This window comes from Ammospiza caudacuta, chromosome 6 (assembly GCF_027887145.1).
Source record: "Ammospiza caudacuta isolate bAmmCau1 chromosome 6, bAmmCau1.pri, whole genome shotgun sequence".
NCBI lineage: Eukaryota > Metazoa > Chordata > Aves > Passeriformes > Passerellidae > Ammospiza > Ammospiza caudacuta.
In genome coordinates, this window is record NC_080598.1 from 61,639,997 (window position 1) to 61,657,516 (window position 17,520).

At 44.2% G+C, this 17,520-nt stretch overlaps 1 protein-coding gene across 1 annotated transcript in view; it reads left to right on the top strand.

Annotated features, from left to right (window-relative positions):
* Positions 1–17,520, top strand: part of ARMH4 (armadillo like helical domain containing 4) — a 63,961-nt gene that overhangs the window by 23,805 nt on the left and 22,636 nt on the right. The window contains exon 5 of the mRNA XM_058807496.1: positions 651–905. Within this exon, the coding sequence (XP_058663479.1) occupies positions 651–905 (255 nt within the window). The remainder of the gene's footprint in view (positions 1–650; positions 906–17,520) is intronic.

Sequence of the window (17,520 nt, forward strand, 5' to 3'; positions counted from 1 at the left end):
TGCACATCCTTGTTTGCACCCTGCTGCTAGGAACTAAAAATTTACCATATTTCCCACTAATTTGAGAGTCTGAGACGACATCTCGTTGTTCCCCAGCGAGCTCCAGTGGTGATGAGCTCCTCCAGATGAAGCCCTGTGGGTGTTTTTGCTGCCAGAGAACAGGGACAGGTTCCTGCAGCTGCTCTGCTCTGGAGGAGCTCAGCCTGGTGCTCCCCACAGAGATCTGTGACCCTTCTGCTTCCCACTCCCACAGAAACTGTTGTCCAGTTCAGAAATAAAATGATCAGCCACAAGATTTCATTTAAAGCTTTGAACATCAATGCCAAGGAATCCAAACAATTCTGTTTCAAGATTTTGTTTCTCCAGGGTAAAAAATTGCTTCTAGGTTTGGACTCTTGTCCTTGCACGTTGTCGTGCTGAATTACAGGGAGATGCTGTGGGGCTGAAGTTTCCCCATGTTAAGATGTGAAATCATCTCCTGTGAATTGCAACTTCAGTTTAAACTGCAATTGCATAAACTCTTAACCATAAGGAGAATATATAGTACAGTTACTACTACTGCAGTGTGTCTGCTGACTCAAGTTTGCTCTCCTGTTTTGAGCTCTAGTTCAATATGTTCCCTGACATTTCTTTTCTGTCTCCCTGGCCAGAGGGTGAGGAAGAGGAAGAGGATGAAGAGGAGGAGGAGGAAGAAGAGGAGGAGGAAGAGGAAGACGAGGAGGACAAAGACCTAGACCTGATGGATGAAAGCATGGAGGGTGACACGGACCTGCCAGGCTTCACAATTCCAGGAGAGACCTCCCAGGAGCCCCTGGCTGGCCTGGAGAACCCTGTGGCCCAGCTGGCTGGGGTGTCCTACCAGGTTCCTGACACCATTGAGTGGGAGCAGCAGAACCAGGGGCTGGGTAAGAGAAAATCCCTTTCCTCCTTCCTTTACCCTTCACCCCTCCTGCTCTTCACTCTGCGTGAGACAATCCCTCATGCCAGCCATGGGTTGGCTCTCGAGCTGAACACAGAGCAGGGTCATTCCTGAGGAATCCCAGTTCACCAGTGACAACTGGGAAAAACTGGGATGTGTCCCAGACAGCGTGACCTGACTTGTCATTTTGGGGAAAATATGGATATTCCAATCCTGCTCGTTCATTCCCAGAGCCTAGTATTGTCTTGCTCCAAGGTTGGACAATAAAAGACTTCTCAGGTGAGATTCCTGGGCAGATTTCAGTTCCCTTTGCCCAGGATGGGTTGGTGCAGGGATGTTTGTCCTGTGGAGACAAAGGAGTTGTGTATTTGCTCATCATCCTCTTTGCTACTTCAGAACATTTGTCTGACTTTTCTGACATTTTAAGAGGTCCATTTATGGTCCAGCCATGGGAAGCTGTGCTGGCAGTGTAAAGACAAACATGCAAAGCCTCTGTAAAGCTTTATAAATTTATTCCTGCTGTACCTGCAGGCCCTGTGTTTAATTTCTAGCCTTACTCCCCCTAGGAGTCAGTGTTTGTATGTGTGAAGTCCTTGAGATGCAGGTCAGAGCTGCTGTGGGACAAGGGAGATCTGAGAAAGGAACTTCTCCAGCTTGGCAAAAGCTCTGGAATAATTTCCCAGCATACTCAATTCCCAAGCCAAACCCTCTCAAACACAGTGGGAACATTCCAGGTGAATTTGTGGGAGCTGAACCACATCTAGACAGAAGGTCTTTGTGTGTGACTGTTAGAGTTAGCTGTTCTGAGATGCCCATCCAATAAAAAAACCTCCGTCTTTTATATATTGTCCATCATGTCTACCTATGTGATTTCTATCACTTCCCTGGAAGCATAATTCTGATTTTACCTGGATGTTCTCCTCAGTGATGCTGTTTCCAGCCTGCTTTAGTGATCTTGGCTTCCTTGGAATCAAAGATTGTGTTTCAAAAACTGTGTGGGAGGTTTGATTTCCAGAGCTCTGTGGGAGGGTTGGCCTTTGAAGGGGAGATTGAGTTTGCAGCAGGACTGATCCCTCCCTGTCACACTAAATCCTGCTTGAAAAGCACTCTGTTGGGTGGTGGCTGTGTCAGGGCTGTCTCACATGTCCTGCTGTCCCCCCAGGAGTTGTGTGAGAGGAATAATTTGTGTCCTTAAGGGTTTCTGGTTGTCTTTGGCAAGCTCAGTGAAAGAGATGTGTGGTGCTGCTGTATGTGACAATGTTTGCCATCAACATGCAAAGAGTTGTATGTGACAATGTTTGCCATCAACTCTGGGGTTACAGAGGAGGTTCTGTGCCAGACACAGCTCATGGTTTGTGTCTGGGCTGCAGTCACAGCTGCATTTCCAGCTGCTGGAGGAAGAGGCTCAGGGCAGGAGCTGCAGATCTGGTGCAGCAGGCAGGGGAGAAAGCAGTGACCAGGTGTCACAGACATCTTTTCTGAAAAATCCTTTCCTTAGGATTTTTCCTCCTGAGAAACTGAGAGGCCTCAGGAACAAAATGTAAACAATGATTATCTGCTGCTGTGGAATGCAACAGGTCTGTGATTGTTTGGTCTCATGTGGATGTTTGTAATTAATGGCCAATCACAGTCAGCTGGCTTGGACAGAGAGCCGAGACACAAACCTTTGTTATCATTCTTTGCTATTCTATTCTTAGCTAGCCTTCTGATAAAATCCTTTCTTCTATTCTTTTAGTATAGTTTGAATGTAATATATATCATAAAATAATAAATCAAGCCTTCTGAAACATGGAGTCAGATCCTCATCTCTTCCCTCATCCTAAAACCCCTGTGAACACGGTCACAACCAGGGGCTGGTGCTGTTCCTCAGACCCCTGAAAGGGCTTCTTTGCAGAAGTTTGAGACAAGGAATAAACAGACTAGGTGGTAAAAGGCAGGATTAGTCCCCCCACCTTATGTTTTATTGACTTCCCTGTGCAGTGTGAGCTGGGTCAGCATCACAGTGATGGCTCTGAGCACCTGCAGCACTGGGCAGATGAGGATTTTGGTCTTCTCTGGAGCTCACTAGATCCAAGTGGTTGGGATTTCCTTTTGTTTTTAGGCTGCTCCAGCCAGTACAACACCCATGAGGGCGAGGATGAGGCTGTGGCTGAGCTGAGGTCATTTTTAAGAGTTAGGTGGGACTTTTGTGCAGTGCTGTGCTGGCAAAAAAGGAGGGGACACAGTGGGATCAGCCTGTCTGCTTCTGACTCAGCCCTCTGATTCCAGCAGGCAGGCACTTCTGTAAAAAGCTATTTATTCTTTTCCTGTCCAGGTGACCTCAGTGCCTCAGTGTCACAGGAGAGTGACCCTGCTCCTTCCCCATCTGCAGTGTGCTGCTGCTCACCAGTACTCCTAAGAGAAAGGGAAATTATTTATGCTTTAGAGGCACAAAGGAAATGGAACTAGATGAGGAGATGGGAGCTAAATGATCTTTAAGACCCCTTCCAACCCAAGCCATGCATGATTCTGTGATTCTGTGAAAACCAAAGGCTTGCATGGGCTCACACTGATAACCTAAATCCATGGAAGGAGCTGAACCCAGGGGGGGAGAGCTGATTTCCTGGCAGTGAGTGAGCAATGGGAGATGATTCTGCAGGGCTGCAGCCCTTGCCCTCTCCAGCTTGTGCCAGGTGAGGATTTCTGCCCTGGATCCCAGCTCTGGACTCGTGGCACACATCAGGCTGCCTCTGTGTCCATGCCTGCTCCTTGATGGAGAGGGTTTGGGAGAACAGGAAAGATGGGAAAAGTCACACAGCTTGTGTCAGCACAAAGTGGGTGGTTAAGAACAGAAGAAATCCCCCCAAAACCTGGCAGGAAGCTGGAGGAGCTGCTCCCATTGTTCTGCTGGAGCACCTGGAGACACCAGACTCACTGTAAAAGACTTGTTAAGCTTTAGATCTGCTGGCTGGGCTGTTTTTTCATTGAAACCCTTTTTCTTCAGGTGATTTTCATCTTTGAAGATCCAGTTCTTTTAATTTGGGGACTGCTTGGTAACTGCTGGACATGCCCAGAAGAGCTCTGTGTGTCTCTTCCTTCCCTAAACAGCACTGGGATGTGAAGAATTTCCCTTTTTGTGTAAATTAAGCAGGGTTTGGAAGGGGAATTTGTTCTGTTTCACCTGGGATACAGCATTGGAAAGGGAGACCTGAGGGAAGGTGACAGCACGCAACAGAGGGGACAACATCCAAGCACCAAACTTTTACAGCTGCCATTTTCCATTCTTAAAACACTTTGCACACGTTTCTTCCTCCTGGGGATGCTTCTGTCCTCTAGCCTTCAGAAATTTGACATTTAATGCTAAAATCTGTGGTGCAGAAGAGCCCAGAAGTGTTGGAATAGCTGTTCTCAGGCCAGTTATTATCCAGGCTGCTTGCTCTGATGGCTGACACAACTGCAAATCCCTGGAGAACGAGGAGCTTGATCCACAAAACAGCTTGGCAGAGCAAGAGACAGCTTGGATTTTTGTAGTGGTCAATAAGAAGGCACTGGAGGAACAAAATCATTAAAAATGTCAGTTCTGGGCAGTCAGATGGTCCCACATTAATTCCAGCTGAGCAAAAGCCATTTATTAGTGCCAGTAATGAGACTGACAGTTTTACAGCCCATCAACTGGCTCTCTAACCAGCAGTATAAAGGCAAAGAGTAAAGCAGAAAATGAGAAAATCTGTGCATTTATAAAATAGAATTTCACCCTCCAAAAGCCATCCTGGCACCCTGCAGCTCTGGGGGAGAAAGGTCTGAATGTGATTTGGGATCTGGTTTGGTGTCACAGGTTACCAGTGAAGGGCAGAGCAGCACTTTTGGACCTCTCTGCATTCCCTGTGAAGTGGCTTTGGTGTCTCTGTACTTGTTTCTTTATTTATATGTAGGTGGTGTGTGGTAGGCAAACACTGAACACCTGGAGAGCATCAGAAGAACCAGGTGGATTAATGTGAATTTTCAGGGAATAAATAAAAATACCTGATCTTCCCCTGCTCCCTCTTTTGTGATGCATTACCAGAGAACTGCAGTTGGCTGAGGTGGGTTCAGACCTGGTGAGAAGTTTATGGTCGTTTAGTTTAGTTTAGTTTAGTTTAGTTTAGTTTAGTTTAGTTTAGTTTAGTTTAGTTTATGGTCCTCCTGCATCTCAGAGCAGGTGGATTTTGCTGTGCAGCTCCAAGGAGCTCAAACCCCTCTGCTCTGTTGGTGGTGGCTTCTTCCCCCCCTTCTCAAGAGTGTTTATTCCCTCAGTTCTGTGAGAATTCCTAATTTAACAAGAATGAGCCAAGAGGAAAATGGCCTCAGACTCCCAAGCTATTTCCTGATGCCTCAGTGCTGCCTGTCCTCCACATCCCAAGGGGAATAACTCCTGCCATCCACAGTAGGTAATGTAGGAGATCTAGGGCAATTTACCAAGCCTTTAATTTTACCCCATTGGGGCATGCAGTAGTTTGCTTTGTGCATTTAATATGTATGGAGTTGGTGGTTTATTCTTTCTCCATTTAGGGTGCACTTGATGTAATATTTCTATGTTTGCTAACTTGGCTTTACACCTTTGTCTTCATCAACCTGCAGTTCCATTTTACATCTGGATTTACTCTCTGTGGTGGCTTGTGTGTATGCTAGGTGCTATTTTGTATTTTCTCTTTCAACCTAAATTAATTTTTATCCAGGTCTGCCATTCTTTAGCTGACCCTTTGGGGTTTTCTTTGCATCCACCTGTTCATGGCAATTCCACATTACAAGGTTGTAGCTTGTGAGAAGGTGCCTGGTTCCACAACATTTATTTTTGATTTCCATCTTCCCGTGGAGGAATTGCACACAGGGGAGTTTGGACCATCCCTGTGGATAGGATTTGGAGATTAAACAACAAAAAAAAAACCAAAAAAACAAAAAAAAAAACCACAAAAACAACCCAAAAACAAACAAAAAAAAACCCCCAAACAAAACAAACCAGCAATTTAGGAAGAAGTTATGAAGTGTGACAATGTAATCCTCAACGTGTAGTTTCCAAAATAGAAGCCACGTCTGTGTTTCATGTACTGCTGTGGGTAGGACATCAGTTCTCACTATAATGGAAGGTTGTATAACTCTCTCAGGTAATGACAAGGCACTTGCATAATAAACACACTTTTGGAATGTGAAATTTTATATATTTTTTTATATAAGGGATAAAAAATATTTGCAGCTCTGAGCAGCTCCTAACAGAGAAAATAGCTCTCATTGTGTTGCAGATCTGTGGTCACAAATTACACTGCATAAACCATATAACAGATGCCTCTGGTTAATGATGGGGAGGCAGAGGAGCAGAAGGACAGTAGTGGAAGATGATGAATGTTTGAAATGTCATTTTTTACAGGAAGATAGGATTAATGCTTTTATGGGCAAAAATAACCAGCATTAGGAAGGCAGGAGCTGAGACTCAGAAATTAGTAATATGTTCTTTAATTGCTGCCCCAAATGGATCTATTTTAAGTACTCTTACAGCTCATGGCAGTGGAACATTGGAGTGCCTTTTAATCTTTAATGCATTTATCTCCTTAATCACCCTGGGAAGGCTCATCTGTGCTTTAAAGGAGGTGAGAAAACCACAGAGAGCCCCAGTGACCCCTCTGGTTTCACAGGGGAGCCTTTGCAGAGTGGGGATTTGAAGGAGGGGAATTAAATGAGTGCTTGGGCATTGCCTTTCCCTTCTGGGGGCAGGATGTGCACACCTGCATTTCTCCTGGGATGGACCCTCAGAGTCACCATCCTGACAACCCACAGAAATGCCAGGTGGGAGAGGCTGGCAGGAGCCAGGATGAGCAGTGTAACCAGCAAATTTCCCTTCCCCACATGCTCCAAGGGCAGCTGCCTGCAGCAATCCTCTGTCCAGGTATCTATGGCAGTTCTGCGGCCGTGCAGGCCCTGGGTTCCACATGGCTGCAGACAGAAATGAGCAGTCTCACGAACAGAGATGATTATTCTTCCTGTCTTTTCTGGGTGCTCCAAATAATTTATACAGTTCCATATGTTCCTTGCTAGCTCCCTTTTCCTCTCCCAAGCAGCAGGGAAGCTCCCACCATCAATCTGTGCCTAACTCAGGTTTCTGTCCCTCGTGAGGGATGTGCACTCCATTTGGAATTGCTTCTTTTTTACTTAAGAGATTGGTCATGGCTGCATCTTAATCCTGGAGCAGGCTCATATTTAATCAGGTTTGTCTTGTCCAGGGGAATTGCGCATGCTGTGTGTGAGCAGTGAGGATCCTCTCTGCCAGCTCAGGGTGACATTTGCTGTTACAACAATAAAGCAGCTCCCAGGAGGGGACAATTCACATCTGAGATGGCTTTTGCTCCTTGTCAGATCTAATTCCAAGGTGGTTTGGGGAGTGTGTCTCTCTAATATTCCTTATTTCTTCAGCCTGCACAGCCCTGTGCTGGGATCTTGGTCAGTGGGACCCTAGAGGAGACACAAAACTTGGACAGTTCTGAGCCCTGTGGTCCTGACCCACCACCCTTTGGTGCTCTTCCCTTTTTCCATCCAGCACAAGACTGTTGTGCCCTTGGGAATGAGGCCAGTGTGTGTCAGAGGGAATGTGATGGTGTTCACAGGGGTCTCAGGTTGAGGGATGAGACGAGGGCATGTTTCAGAGGGCTTGATTTATTATTTTATGATATATATTACATTAAAACTATACTAAAAGGATAGAAGAAAGGATTTCATCAGAAGGCTAGCTAAGAATAGAATAGCAAAGAACGATAACAAAGGTTTGTGGCTCAGAGAGTCCGAGCCAGCTGACTGTGATTGGCCATTAATTAGAAACAACCACATGAGACCAATCACAGATGCACCTGTTGCATTCCACAGCAGCAGATAATCATTGTTTACATTTTGTTCCTGAGGCCTTCTCATCTTCTCAGGAGGAAAAATCCTAAGGAAAGGATTTTCCATAAAAGATGTCTGCGACGGGGAAGACAGGAGCAGTGTGTCTGCTCTGTGAGCTGGGATGGGGAGATTCCAACCCCAGAGTGTGGTATTTGCTGGGTCCCCAGGAGGAATTGGGAATTGAGAATCTGACTCCAGGTTCTTAGAAGGCTAATTTATTATTTTATGGTATTATATTATATTAAAGAATGCTATACTAAACTATACTAAAGAATAGAGAAAGGATACAGACAGAAGGCTTAACAAGATACCAATGAAAATCTTGTAACTCTCCAGAGTCCTGACACAGCTGGACTGTGGTCGGTCATTAAATAAAAACAATTCGCCTGTTGGATAAACAATCTCCAACCACATTCCAAAGCAGCAAAACACAGGAGAAGCAATCAGATAATTATTGTTTTCATTTTTTTCTCTGAGGCTTCTCAGCTTCCCAGGAGAAGAAATTCTGGTGAAGGGATTTTTCAGAAAATGTGACAGTGACAACAGAGCATGAACCCCTGATGAGCTGGAGCCACATCCTTCCTTTTGGAAACGCCTCAGCTCTTGTCCTCAAGGCAGAAATCAAGGCTAAGGGAAGGGATGGAGATGAGGGAAGTGGTTGAGTCCCATCCCTGGAGGGATTTAAGAGCTGTGTGGATTTGGCTGTGTCCATTTGAGGACATGGCTTAGTGGTGGCCTTGGCAGTGCTGAGGAAATGGTTGGTCTTGATCTTTGAGGGGCTTTTCAAACTAAACAGTCCTGTGATCCTAAGAGTAAATCAGAAGATTAGAGGCTGTCTTGGTTAATCCCAGCTCAGCTATCAGAAACAGGTGACACAAAGCTGCTGCTCACAGCAATCAGGCTGATATTTTACCCTGACATTTTTGTTGGAGTGTGTTGGGAAGCAGCAGCACTAAAACATCCTTGGATATATTACTTTGAAACACCAGCCCTTCCACAATGTTTATGCACCCAGTTAAACCCGTGTCAGAGGAAGACTAAGCCCATTTGTTACCAGCCATTAAGTGCTGTCTCCAGGGGCTGGGGAGGATTTAGAGGCATTTTCTCATTTTTGGCTCTCCCTGCCCACAGAGAAGATGGAACCCCATCAGACAATGTATTAACGTGAAGTTACTGGCTCTTGCAGGAAGGAGTGAAGAGATCCTGTCCATCCACAGCTTTTCTGCTTCTTTTCCTTCAGTTTGGAGAGAGTTGGAATCTGAAATGCAGGGAGCTCTCAGAACTTTGAGCCTGTAAAGCCAAAGCTTAGAATTAAACACAGGATTTGATCTGAGACCTTGGAAGAGGCTTCCAAACTCAGGGGCTAGAAGTGAGAATGTGGATTTGTAGTTTAAAGCAGAGACATATTAAGTTAAGAAGAGGAAAGTTTAGAGTTTTAGAGTTTAAGATATAAAAAAAATAAAAGCAGTTACAAAGGCAAAGAAGGAATTTAGAATGCAGTACTGTAGGTTTGTGTGTCATAACATGATTGGCTAAGAAAGCTTACACCATAGCATGAGTCCATAAGACAAAATATTTAAGGATTGGGTAAAAACATAAATATCCTTGTTGGCAGTGTTTCATGGGTCAATAAATCCCTAAAAAGTCTTGTAACTACAAATCTTGTGACCTTCTGAGCCATGCAGAAAATATGTGAGCCAAGCTCACCCTTCCTGCCTATGTGGAAGAAAAATAAATCACATCATCTAAAAAACTCAGAGGTCCCATCTCTAAATCATTCAAAATTCCTTCAGAAATCCCCACCAAGAGAGTTGGCATGCAGGCATGGAGAAATCATCTGCCAGGCTGTGGGAGGAAAGAGGGAATTTTGGTCACCATGGTTGGTGTTGGAAAGTTTCTAATGGATGAATCCAAGTCTGAGGGCTGCTGTGAATCCTGCCTGCCCTGATCCCCACTACCCTGTTAGGCAAAAATTCTCTGAAATACCTGCAGGGAGGATTCAGCAGCTTCTCTGGTGGAAACATCTGTGGAAGACTGTTGGAACCCTGGATGCTGAGAATTTCAGACTTTCTGTGCTGACAGGCACTGAGCCCCAAGAGAACACTGCATTGACCTGAGGCCATGGAGAAGGCTTCCAAAATGGAATGATTGCACTGGGATTGTGGGTGTGTAATTGGAATAGAAGTGTGTAATATCACAGAGTGGAAGACTCAGAGTTTAAAGTTTTAGAATATAGCAATATATATAAAGCAAGATGGAGGGTTTAGGGTGGAGGCTGCTCCTTCTTCTTCTCCATGTGTTTGGGTGGTTTTGTGTAATTGGATAAAAAAGTCCACACTGCAAGCCACAAGTAATTAGTTACTGAGTTAAAAGTAAAAATAATTTAAGTGTCTTTTCTTACTTGGACAGTTTATCCTTATAAAGCCTTGTAGAAAGAGAAAGATACAGCTCAATTTTTAGTTTCTTAGACTGAAGTGCTGTAGAACTCACAGTTTGTGAAACTGTAATATAGATAAAAACTAATAAACATCTAAATACAAACAAGAAATACCATCTCACACAATTAATCCTAACCCTAACAAAAAAACCACCCAAAACTCAAGAGAAGACTCCCCTGCACAGCTCAGGTAGGGGAGCCTTGGGTGATGTTTGTGTACATAGAGTGTTAGGGAATGTTTAGTAAGGGGAACCCTTCACCAAAAGTTGTCAAGTCTAGGGAAATTACTGTGTCACCAGCCCTGGAAGTGTTCAAAAAACTCCTGGATATGGTTTAGTGATGGAAATGGTGGTTGGTGCTGGGCTGGTGGTTGGATTTGATGATCTTTGTCATCTTTTCCAGTGTTAATGAATTTATGAAATTCTCCCTCCTCGGCTTGCTGCATAGCACAGAAGGGCAGGTGCAGCAGCAAGGCTGCTGGATTTCTGGATTTCCCAGCTTCTGGATTTCCCAGCTCAGGAAGACTCCTAAAAGGCTTTCTGCTGCACCTCCAGTTGCTCCTGTCAGCCCAGGAAAGCAAAGTTGGAAAACTCAGGCACGTGTCTGAGCGTTTCTGACCTTCCCCAGCTGTCTGCCTCTATCCATCTGTTTGACACTTCCTTTAAAGTCAGCATGTGTCACAGTTAGTACCTTGGAGCATGACTTTGCATTTGCTGCTCCAGGTGATTTATCTTGGGGTGTTTTTTTTGCCTGGATTCAGGGATGGGGTCCATTAGCCAGCTCAGGGCTCCGTGCTGCAAAGGCTGGGCTGCATCTGCTGCCCAGGCACCATCTGGGTTCCTGCACAGCACGGGGAGGCAGAAATCCTTCTGGGCTGTCAGCTGCCTTGGACTGCCTGTCCCCTTGCCTGTCAGCCCCACTGGAATGTAAATCAGGTGGTTTTGCTCTCTCTTTAGCCTGCAGTAATCCTGTCCTTTCCCATCCCTGCAGAGTCACATATTTACGTGTGTCACTCCTCGGTGTGCTTTGCCCCTTCTGCCACCCTGCAGTTTCAGAAAACTTGGCTCCATTTAGGCAGAGGAGCTGGTTTTGGGCCCCTCTCTCCTTTCAGATTTCAGCAGTCACTTTGCTTGATTGAAGAGCCCAGGGCTGTGCCTTCCCTGGGTGAGAGTTGCTCATTTTCCCTTTGTGTGCCTGTCTGGGTGGCCTTTGCCATGTCACAAGAGGCTTGTCCTTACACTGGAGAAATCACATTTATTTTCTAATAGTGATCTAACTGCACTGCAAAAACCTGTCTGTTTTCGTGGCATCCAGAAAATGGAGAGAGGGGAATGTGAAGGTTCAGCAGTCTGGAATTGCCTCTGTACTTACAGGGATTTACATCAGAGGCTGAGCTTTGGGGTTAAAATGCCGGCCCATGGCAGAGCTGGTGAGAGAAAAATGGAGGATAAGAGCTTTTTGCAACAAGTGGCAGGGACAGAGAGGGTAATTTATTGAGAGGGTAATTTTAAAATGTTCCTTCCTAATGAGAATGTGGATGCGCTTTCTGCTTGGAAAGTGCAAACCACAAATGACTGATGCTAAACCTGTCTCCCCTCTGGTGTATGGTGCTCAGTCTGATTAAGACTCCTTAAGAATCAAAGGAGATCCAAGTTATTTCCTGGAAGGATGCTCTCTCTCTAAAAAAAAAAAAAAAAAAAAAAAAAAAAAAAAAAAAAAAAAAAAATATATATATATATATATATATAAATATATATATACACACATATATAAATATATATATAAAAAATAATCTATATCTGTATCTATATCTCTCTATATATACACACATATACATATATTTATATATATACATATACACATATTAATATATATAAAAATAGATTTTTATAGAAATTATATTTGATAATTAAATATAAATATAAAAATATAAAAATTATAATTATAATTTATATTATTTATAATTTTTATATATATACATATGTATATACACGCACACACATATATATATATGTGTGTGTGTGTAGAAATTCTGCTCTACCTGAAGAGTGAGTTAGGAGCATATATTGGAAATAAGCAAATTGCTCACATTTTTGTCTGACAATAAAATAATTACCACACACCTCCAGCAGTTGTTGTCTTGCAAAGATGCTGAGTATCAACATGAATCACAGACAGGGGTCGATAGGGTGAGCATTACTGGAGGCTTTTGCTTTCTTTTTTCTTTTTTCTTTTCCCTTCCTTGTTTTTGAGTAATTCTAATCACAGCCTCATCCGAGCCTGGGCTGTAATAAAGAGTTTCAGCCAGGCTGTTCCCTGATAGCCCATCATTTATTTTAATATACCAGCAGCACCATCTGTGCTTGAGGCTTTATCACTGTGAGTGAGGCCAAGAGGTTCTCCAGGCTGAGTCCTTTTTGAGGCCATTTTTCCAAATCCCCTTTTCCCTTCTGACCACTCAGGTGTGTGAATGGACTGGTTTTGCAGGAGTGGCTGCTCACCCTTGTGTTTCTTGTCCCTGTTTATTTAGCAGTGTCACGTGTCACATGTTGTGCCATATAATATAATATAATATAATATAATATAATATAATATAATATAATATAATATAATATAATATAATATAATATAATATAATATTATAATATATTATATAATATATTATATATATTATAATGTTATATTATAATATAACATTATATTGCTATACTAAAACTATACTAAAGAAAGAGAAAGGATCCATCAGAAGGCTTAACAAGAATGAGAATGAAAAACTTGACTGACTCCTCAGTCTGACACAGCTGATGGTGATTGGTCATTAAGTAAAAACAATTCACATGAAACTAATAAAACAAGCACCTGTTGGTAGACAATGTCCAGATCACATTCCAAAGCAGCCAAGCACAGGAGAAGCAATCAGATAATTATTATTATTTATATTTTTCTCTGAGGCTTTTCAGCTTCCCAGAAGAAGAAATCCTGACAAAGGGATTTTTCAGAAAATATGACAGTGACACCCCTCAATGGCTTTGGTGTTGCTCTGATTTAGGAGTGAGGAGATCTCAGTGTCTGCCCCTCCAGTCCCACCAGGAGCTGATTTTTCCTGAGAATGAGGGAGTTACTTTGCCCTGCTCTATCCTGGCTTTCCTTACAACTACCCATAAGAAAATTCCGGAAAATTATAAGATAGGGGTCAGTATAAATATCCTGTCAGGAAAATAACTTCCTTGTGGGTTTTGTGATTTTCTGTTAAACCCAATTAAATTTTCTGGTTAAATACAGTCTCTTTTGATTTTTTGGTTTTAGGGAGGGTTGGGTAGAGGATCAAGTATCATGTTAGACCTGGTGAGTATCCTGAGGAAGCTTTCTGGTTATATCTGCTCTCCCATAGCCAGAACATGTTCCTGTGTGTGCTGTTTCACCTCTCAAGTCACAGTTTGCACTCTCCATGGCGAGTCAACCCTGCTCCAGTACAGCTGGATGGATTTTTCCAACCTCAACAATCCTGTGATTCTTTAATTGCAGTCTGGAGCAGGAGAGGCAGGGAGCTAATTGAACTTTTGGTAGACAGAGGCAGCCAGGAGCATGTTTTGCTGAGATCTTAATGGAGCAAAGTCAGAATCTCAGCTGGCAAAACTCAGCATTGCTCTGGCGAATGCTCTGATGCCACAGCCTTGGAGCTGCAGAGGGATCTGGGATCTTCTCTGGGACCATCCTTGTCTGATTTCAGCCTTTGCCTCCTGACAAGCTCAGAGCAAGAGCCCCAGAGGTTGTTTGGGCCAGGTTGGATGTCTCAAGCCCTGCCAGATCAGCCCTGACAGGCCCAAGCAGCCAGAAATGCCTCTGGGGCAGTGCAGGGCTTGGGGTGCAGCTCCAGGATCCTTCCCAAGGCCCTGCAGGGGATTCTGTCCCCAGAAATGTCCCTGGAGCTGTGGCTGCAGCTGGTGGGAGCTCCCGGGGCAGGGCATGGACATGGCCTGGCACACACAGTGGGATTTGATGATCTTAGAGGTGTTTCCCAGCCCTGCTGGTTCTGTGGGATGCTGCAGCACCATCCCTCCAAACCAGAGCAGGCAGCCCCAAACTGGAGTCAGCTGCAGGAGGAAAAGCACATTCAGTGGGACTAATTAGCAGCAGCAGTGATTAGTTATTAAGGTTTGGTTAGTCACTTCTGTGTGGGCTCTGAAGATGAATATGAGGGTTTAAAGAACAGTGGGATTTTCCATTTTCTTAATATAATCTGAATGTTCTTCAAGCTCCTGCTTGTTCCATCAGTATCCAGCAGTTCCCCTGGATATAATACATGGTGTGGGTGGGCAGGAGAGTTTCCCTGTCCTCATCTCCCTGGGATGAGCCAGCAGAGGTCTGCAGCTACCTGGATTGCTCCTGAGGGTGCTGGAGTCCCCTCTGATGGCCTGGCAGCTCAGGTGTTTCCCTCCTCTGCTCTTCACTGCCCAGAAGTTAGGTTGGGTATTATGAAAATATTCATTAACCAAGGTATTGTCCAGCACTGGCACAGCTGCTGCCCAGGGAAAGGGTGATGTCCCCATTCTGGAGGGATTTAAAAGATGTGGATGTGGCACTTGGGGACATGGGTTAGGAGTGGCCTTGGCAGTGCTGGTTGGACTTGGTGATCTTAGATGGCTTTTCCAACCTTTACAATTCTATAGTTGTATGATTCTAAAAGCAGATTTCACTCCAGGGTTCCCAGTTGATGAGTGTTGGAGCCATCCTGCCCTGAGCAGGGATGCAGAGATGTTCCCCACCTCTCATGTTCCCCACAGTCCCTCTAAGCTTGGGATGGGTGGGTGTTAATGCTCAGGGTAAATAAATGAGGAAAATAGGGTTTATTTGTGTCTGGGTAAGAAGGAAAGCCTGGATACTGTTCCTGAAATTCTGGAGAAAATCCAAGGGGCAGTCAAGTTTCAGGGGGAAATTTAGGCTGAGAGTTGTTTTTGTTGTTAGTCCTGTAATTTGAATGGCAAACTGGGGACTTGTGGCAAAAAGGAGAAATTAAAGCAAAGCCTCTGCTCCAAATCCTTATGAGAGAAAGGGGAGGATGATACAGTAGGACAACTGGCCTGGAGGGATGTGGGGGATAAAGAACAGAGAGAAAAATAACAACCAGCATTTTAACTCTGAATGCTCTGTGCCATTCTGCCCCTCTGTGCATCTGGAAAGGGACACAGCAGAGATGGGAAGGGTATGGGGAAAAAGGAGGATAACAAAAGGATAAATTAACATGGATGGAGAGGAGAAATTGGATTCTGTGCAAGGAGTGACTGCAGAGATCTTGTCCAGAGTGCCAGGAGGGTGTGCAGGGGAAGTGTTGCTGTGTGCTGTCCTGTGCCATTCACACTCTCTGCAAAAATCCCTTCCTGGGAAGCTGAGAAGCCTCAGAGAAAAATGAAAACAATTCTTATCTCATTTGCTTCTCCTGTGTTGTGCTCACATGTGGAATGTGTTTGGAGATTGTTTACCCACAGGTGATTGTTCCATTGGGTTCTGCTGTGAGTTGTTTTCACTCTTTGGCCAATCAGGGCCAAGCTGTGTCGGGACTCTGGAGAGAGTCACTAGTTTTCATTATTAGCTTTTTAGCATTCGGTGAGTATTCTTTCTGTATTCTTTAGTATAGTACAGTATTCTCTAATATAATCTAGTATCATAAAGTAATAAATTAGCCTTCTGAGAACATGGAGTCAGATTCATAATTTCTCCCTGCCACAGGGATCCCTGCAGATACAATACTGTCCCATCCATAAACTTTTCCTGGAGAAATGTTCTTGTTCACTCCATCCTCACTAAGCCAGCCTGGCCTTTGCTCTGGCCCAAACTGCCCCATCTGATTACAGCCAGTGTTGCTTTTTTATCTGAATCCTGGAGCAAATCACTTCCCCACCCTGTGCCTGAGTCCTGGTGTTCACAGGTGGGACAATTCAGTGTTCTGTGGGATTTCATTCTTTTAGCTGCTTTTGGGCAGATACTGACTCTTCTTTACATGTTTGTAGAGCATTTATCACATGTGTGTGTGATCTCAGGTGGCTTTTCAGCTCTCACAGCAATAGGAGTCATAACAAGAAATTCAGTCTCTCCCTCCTATATTACATTTTGCTCATTAAATGCTCACAGTTGCTGGGACAAAAATCTGCATTGAAGCCCTGGGTCAGCAGTGAATTGGTGCAGGCAGGAGAGTGAGGAAGGGCAGTATCAGCTCTGTTTGCCTTTCTCTGGGAGCATCTGCCTTCAGGGATGGGATGTGGGGCTCAGCTGATCCAGTACAACCATCCTAAACTTCTCTTCCTTTGGCAGAGGTTCCCCCTGCAGCCCTTAACCACATGCTGGGGACAGAAAACCCAAAAACTCTCTGGTTCTGCAGACTGGCAGGGAGCTGTGACTCAGGAAGGGAAGGGACCTTCCAAAGCACTTTCAAATTCACCAAGTGAATTCCCACCCTTTCATGTCTTTGTACAACTTTACAACACAAAACTAACCAATATTTTGTTCCTAACACAAAACACCAATTTTGTCAGATTATGCCTTTTTCTGACCCAGAGATGGGGCAGCTGAGAGGCATTTTAAAAACTTTTATTCCATTTTCAGTCTCATGTGAAGGGTGAGACAATGCAGATGTTATAAATCACACCATCACAATCAGAAGCCAACTATTTATTAATTACAATACATTATAAGCATTTCTTGGCCTATCAGCTTTAGCCACACCATGCTGTAAATTCCTTAAAGCCAATAATCTAAAATTACCCATGTGGGTCCTACTACAATGCATCTTTCATAATTCTGTTTCTCCAAAGTATCCAGTCTTATTTGCAAGGCCATCCTTTGACACTTGTTTCCAGTTCCATTTCTCTCCCAACAATGTCTCTCCTGTTCCATGGCATCTCTAAGTCAGCATTTCTTATCTCAAAGTTTACAAATACATACTGTGTAAGCCTTCTGTCAAACTTGAACAATGCTCTACAAATCCATTTCCCACAACCAGGCTTCACATAAAAACCACTTTTATACTGAAATCAGAGATGTGACCTTGTCAATAATTTAACTGAGGGACCAAAGTCGGGTAGCTGAGTGCGGATTTCAGTGGAAGTCTGTGTCTTCCCCTTCCCTGGATGAGGATTTTGCTTGTTTTCTTTTGTGATCAGGCTGCCCTGCAGCTGCTGGTGCTGTTGGGCTGAGTTAATTTCCCCCCTGCATGATTTTATCTCAGGCCTTCAAGGCAGAAAAGCTGGTGCAGCAGCACAGAAAGTCAGTGCATTTCCAGCAA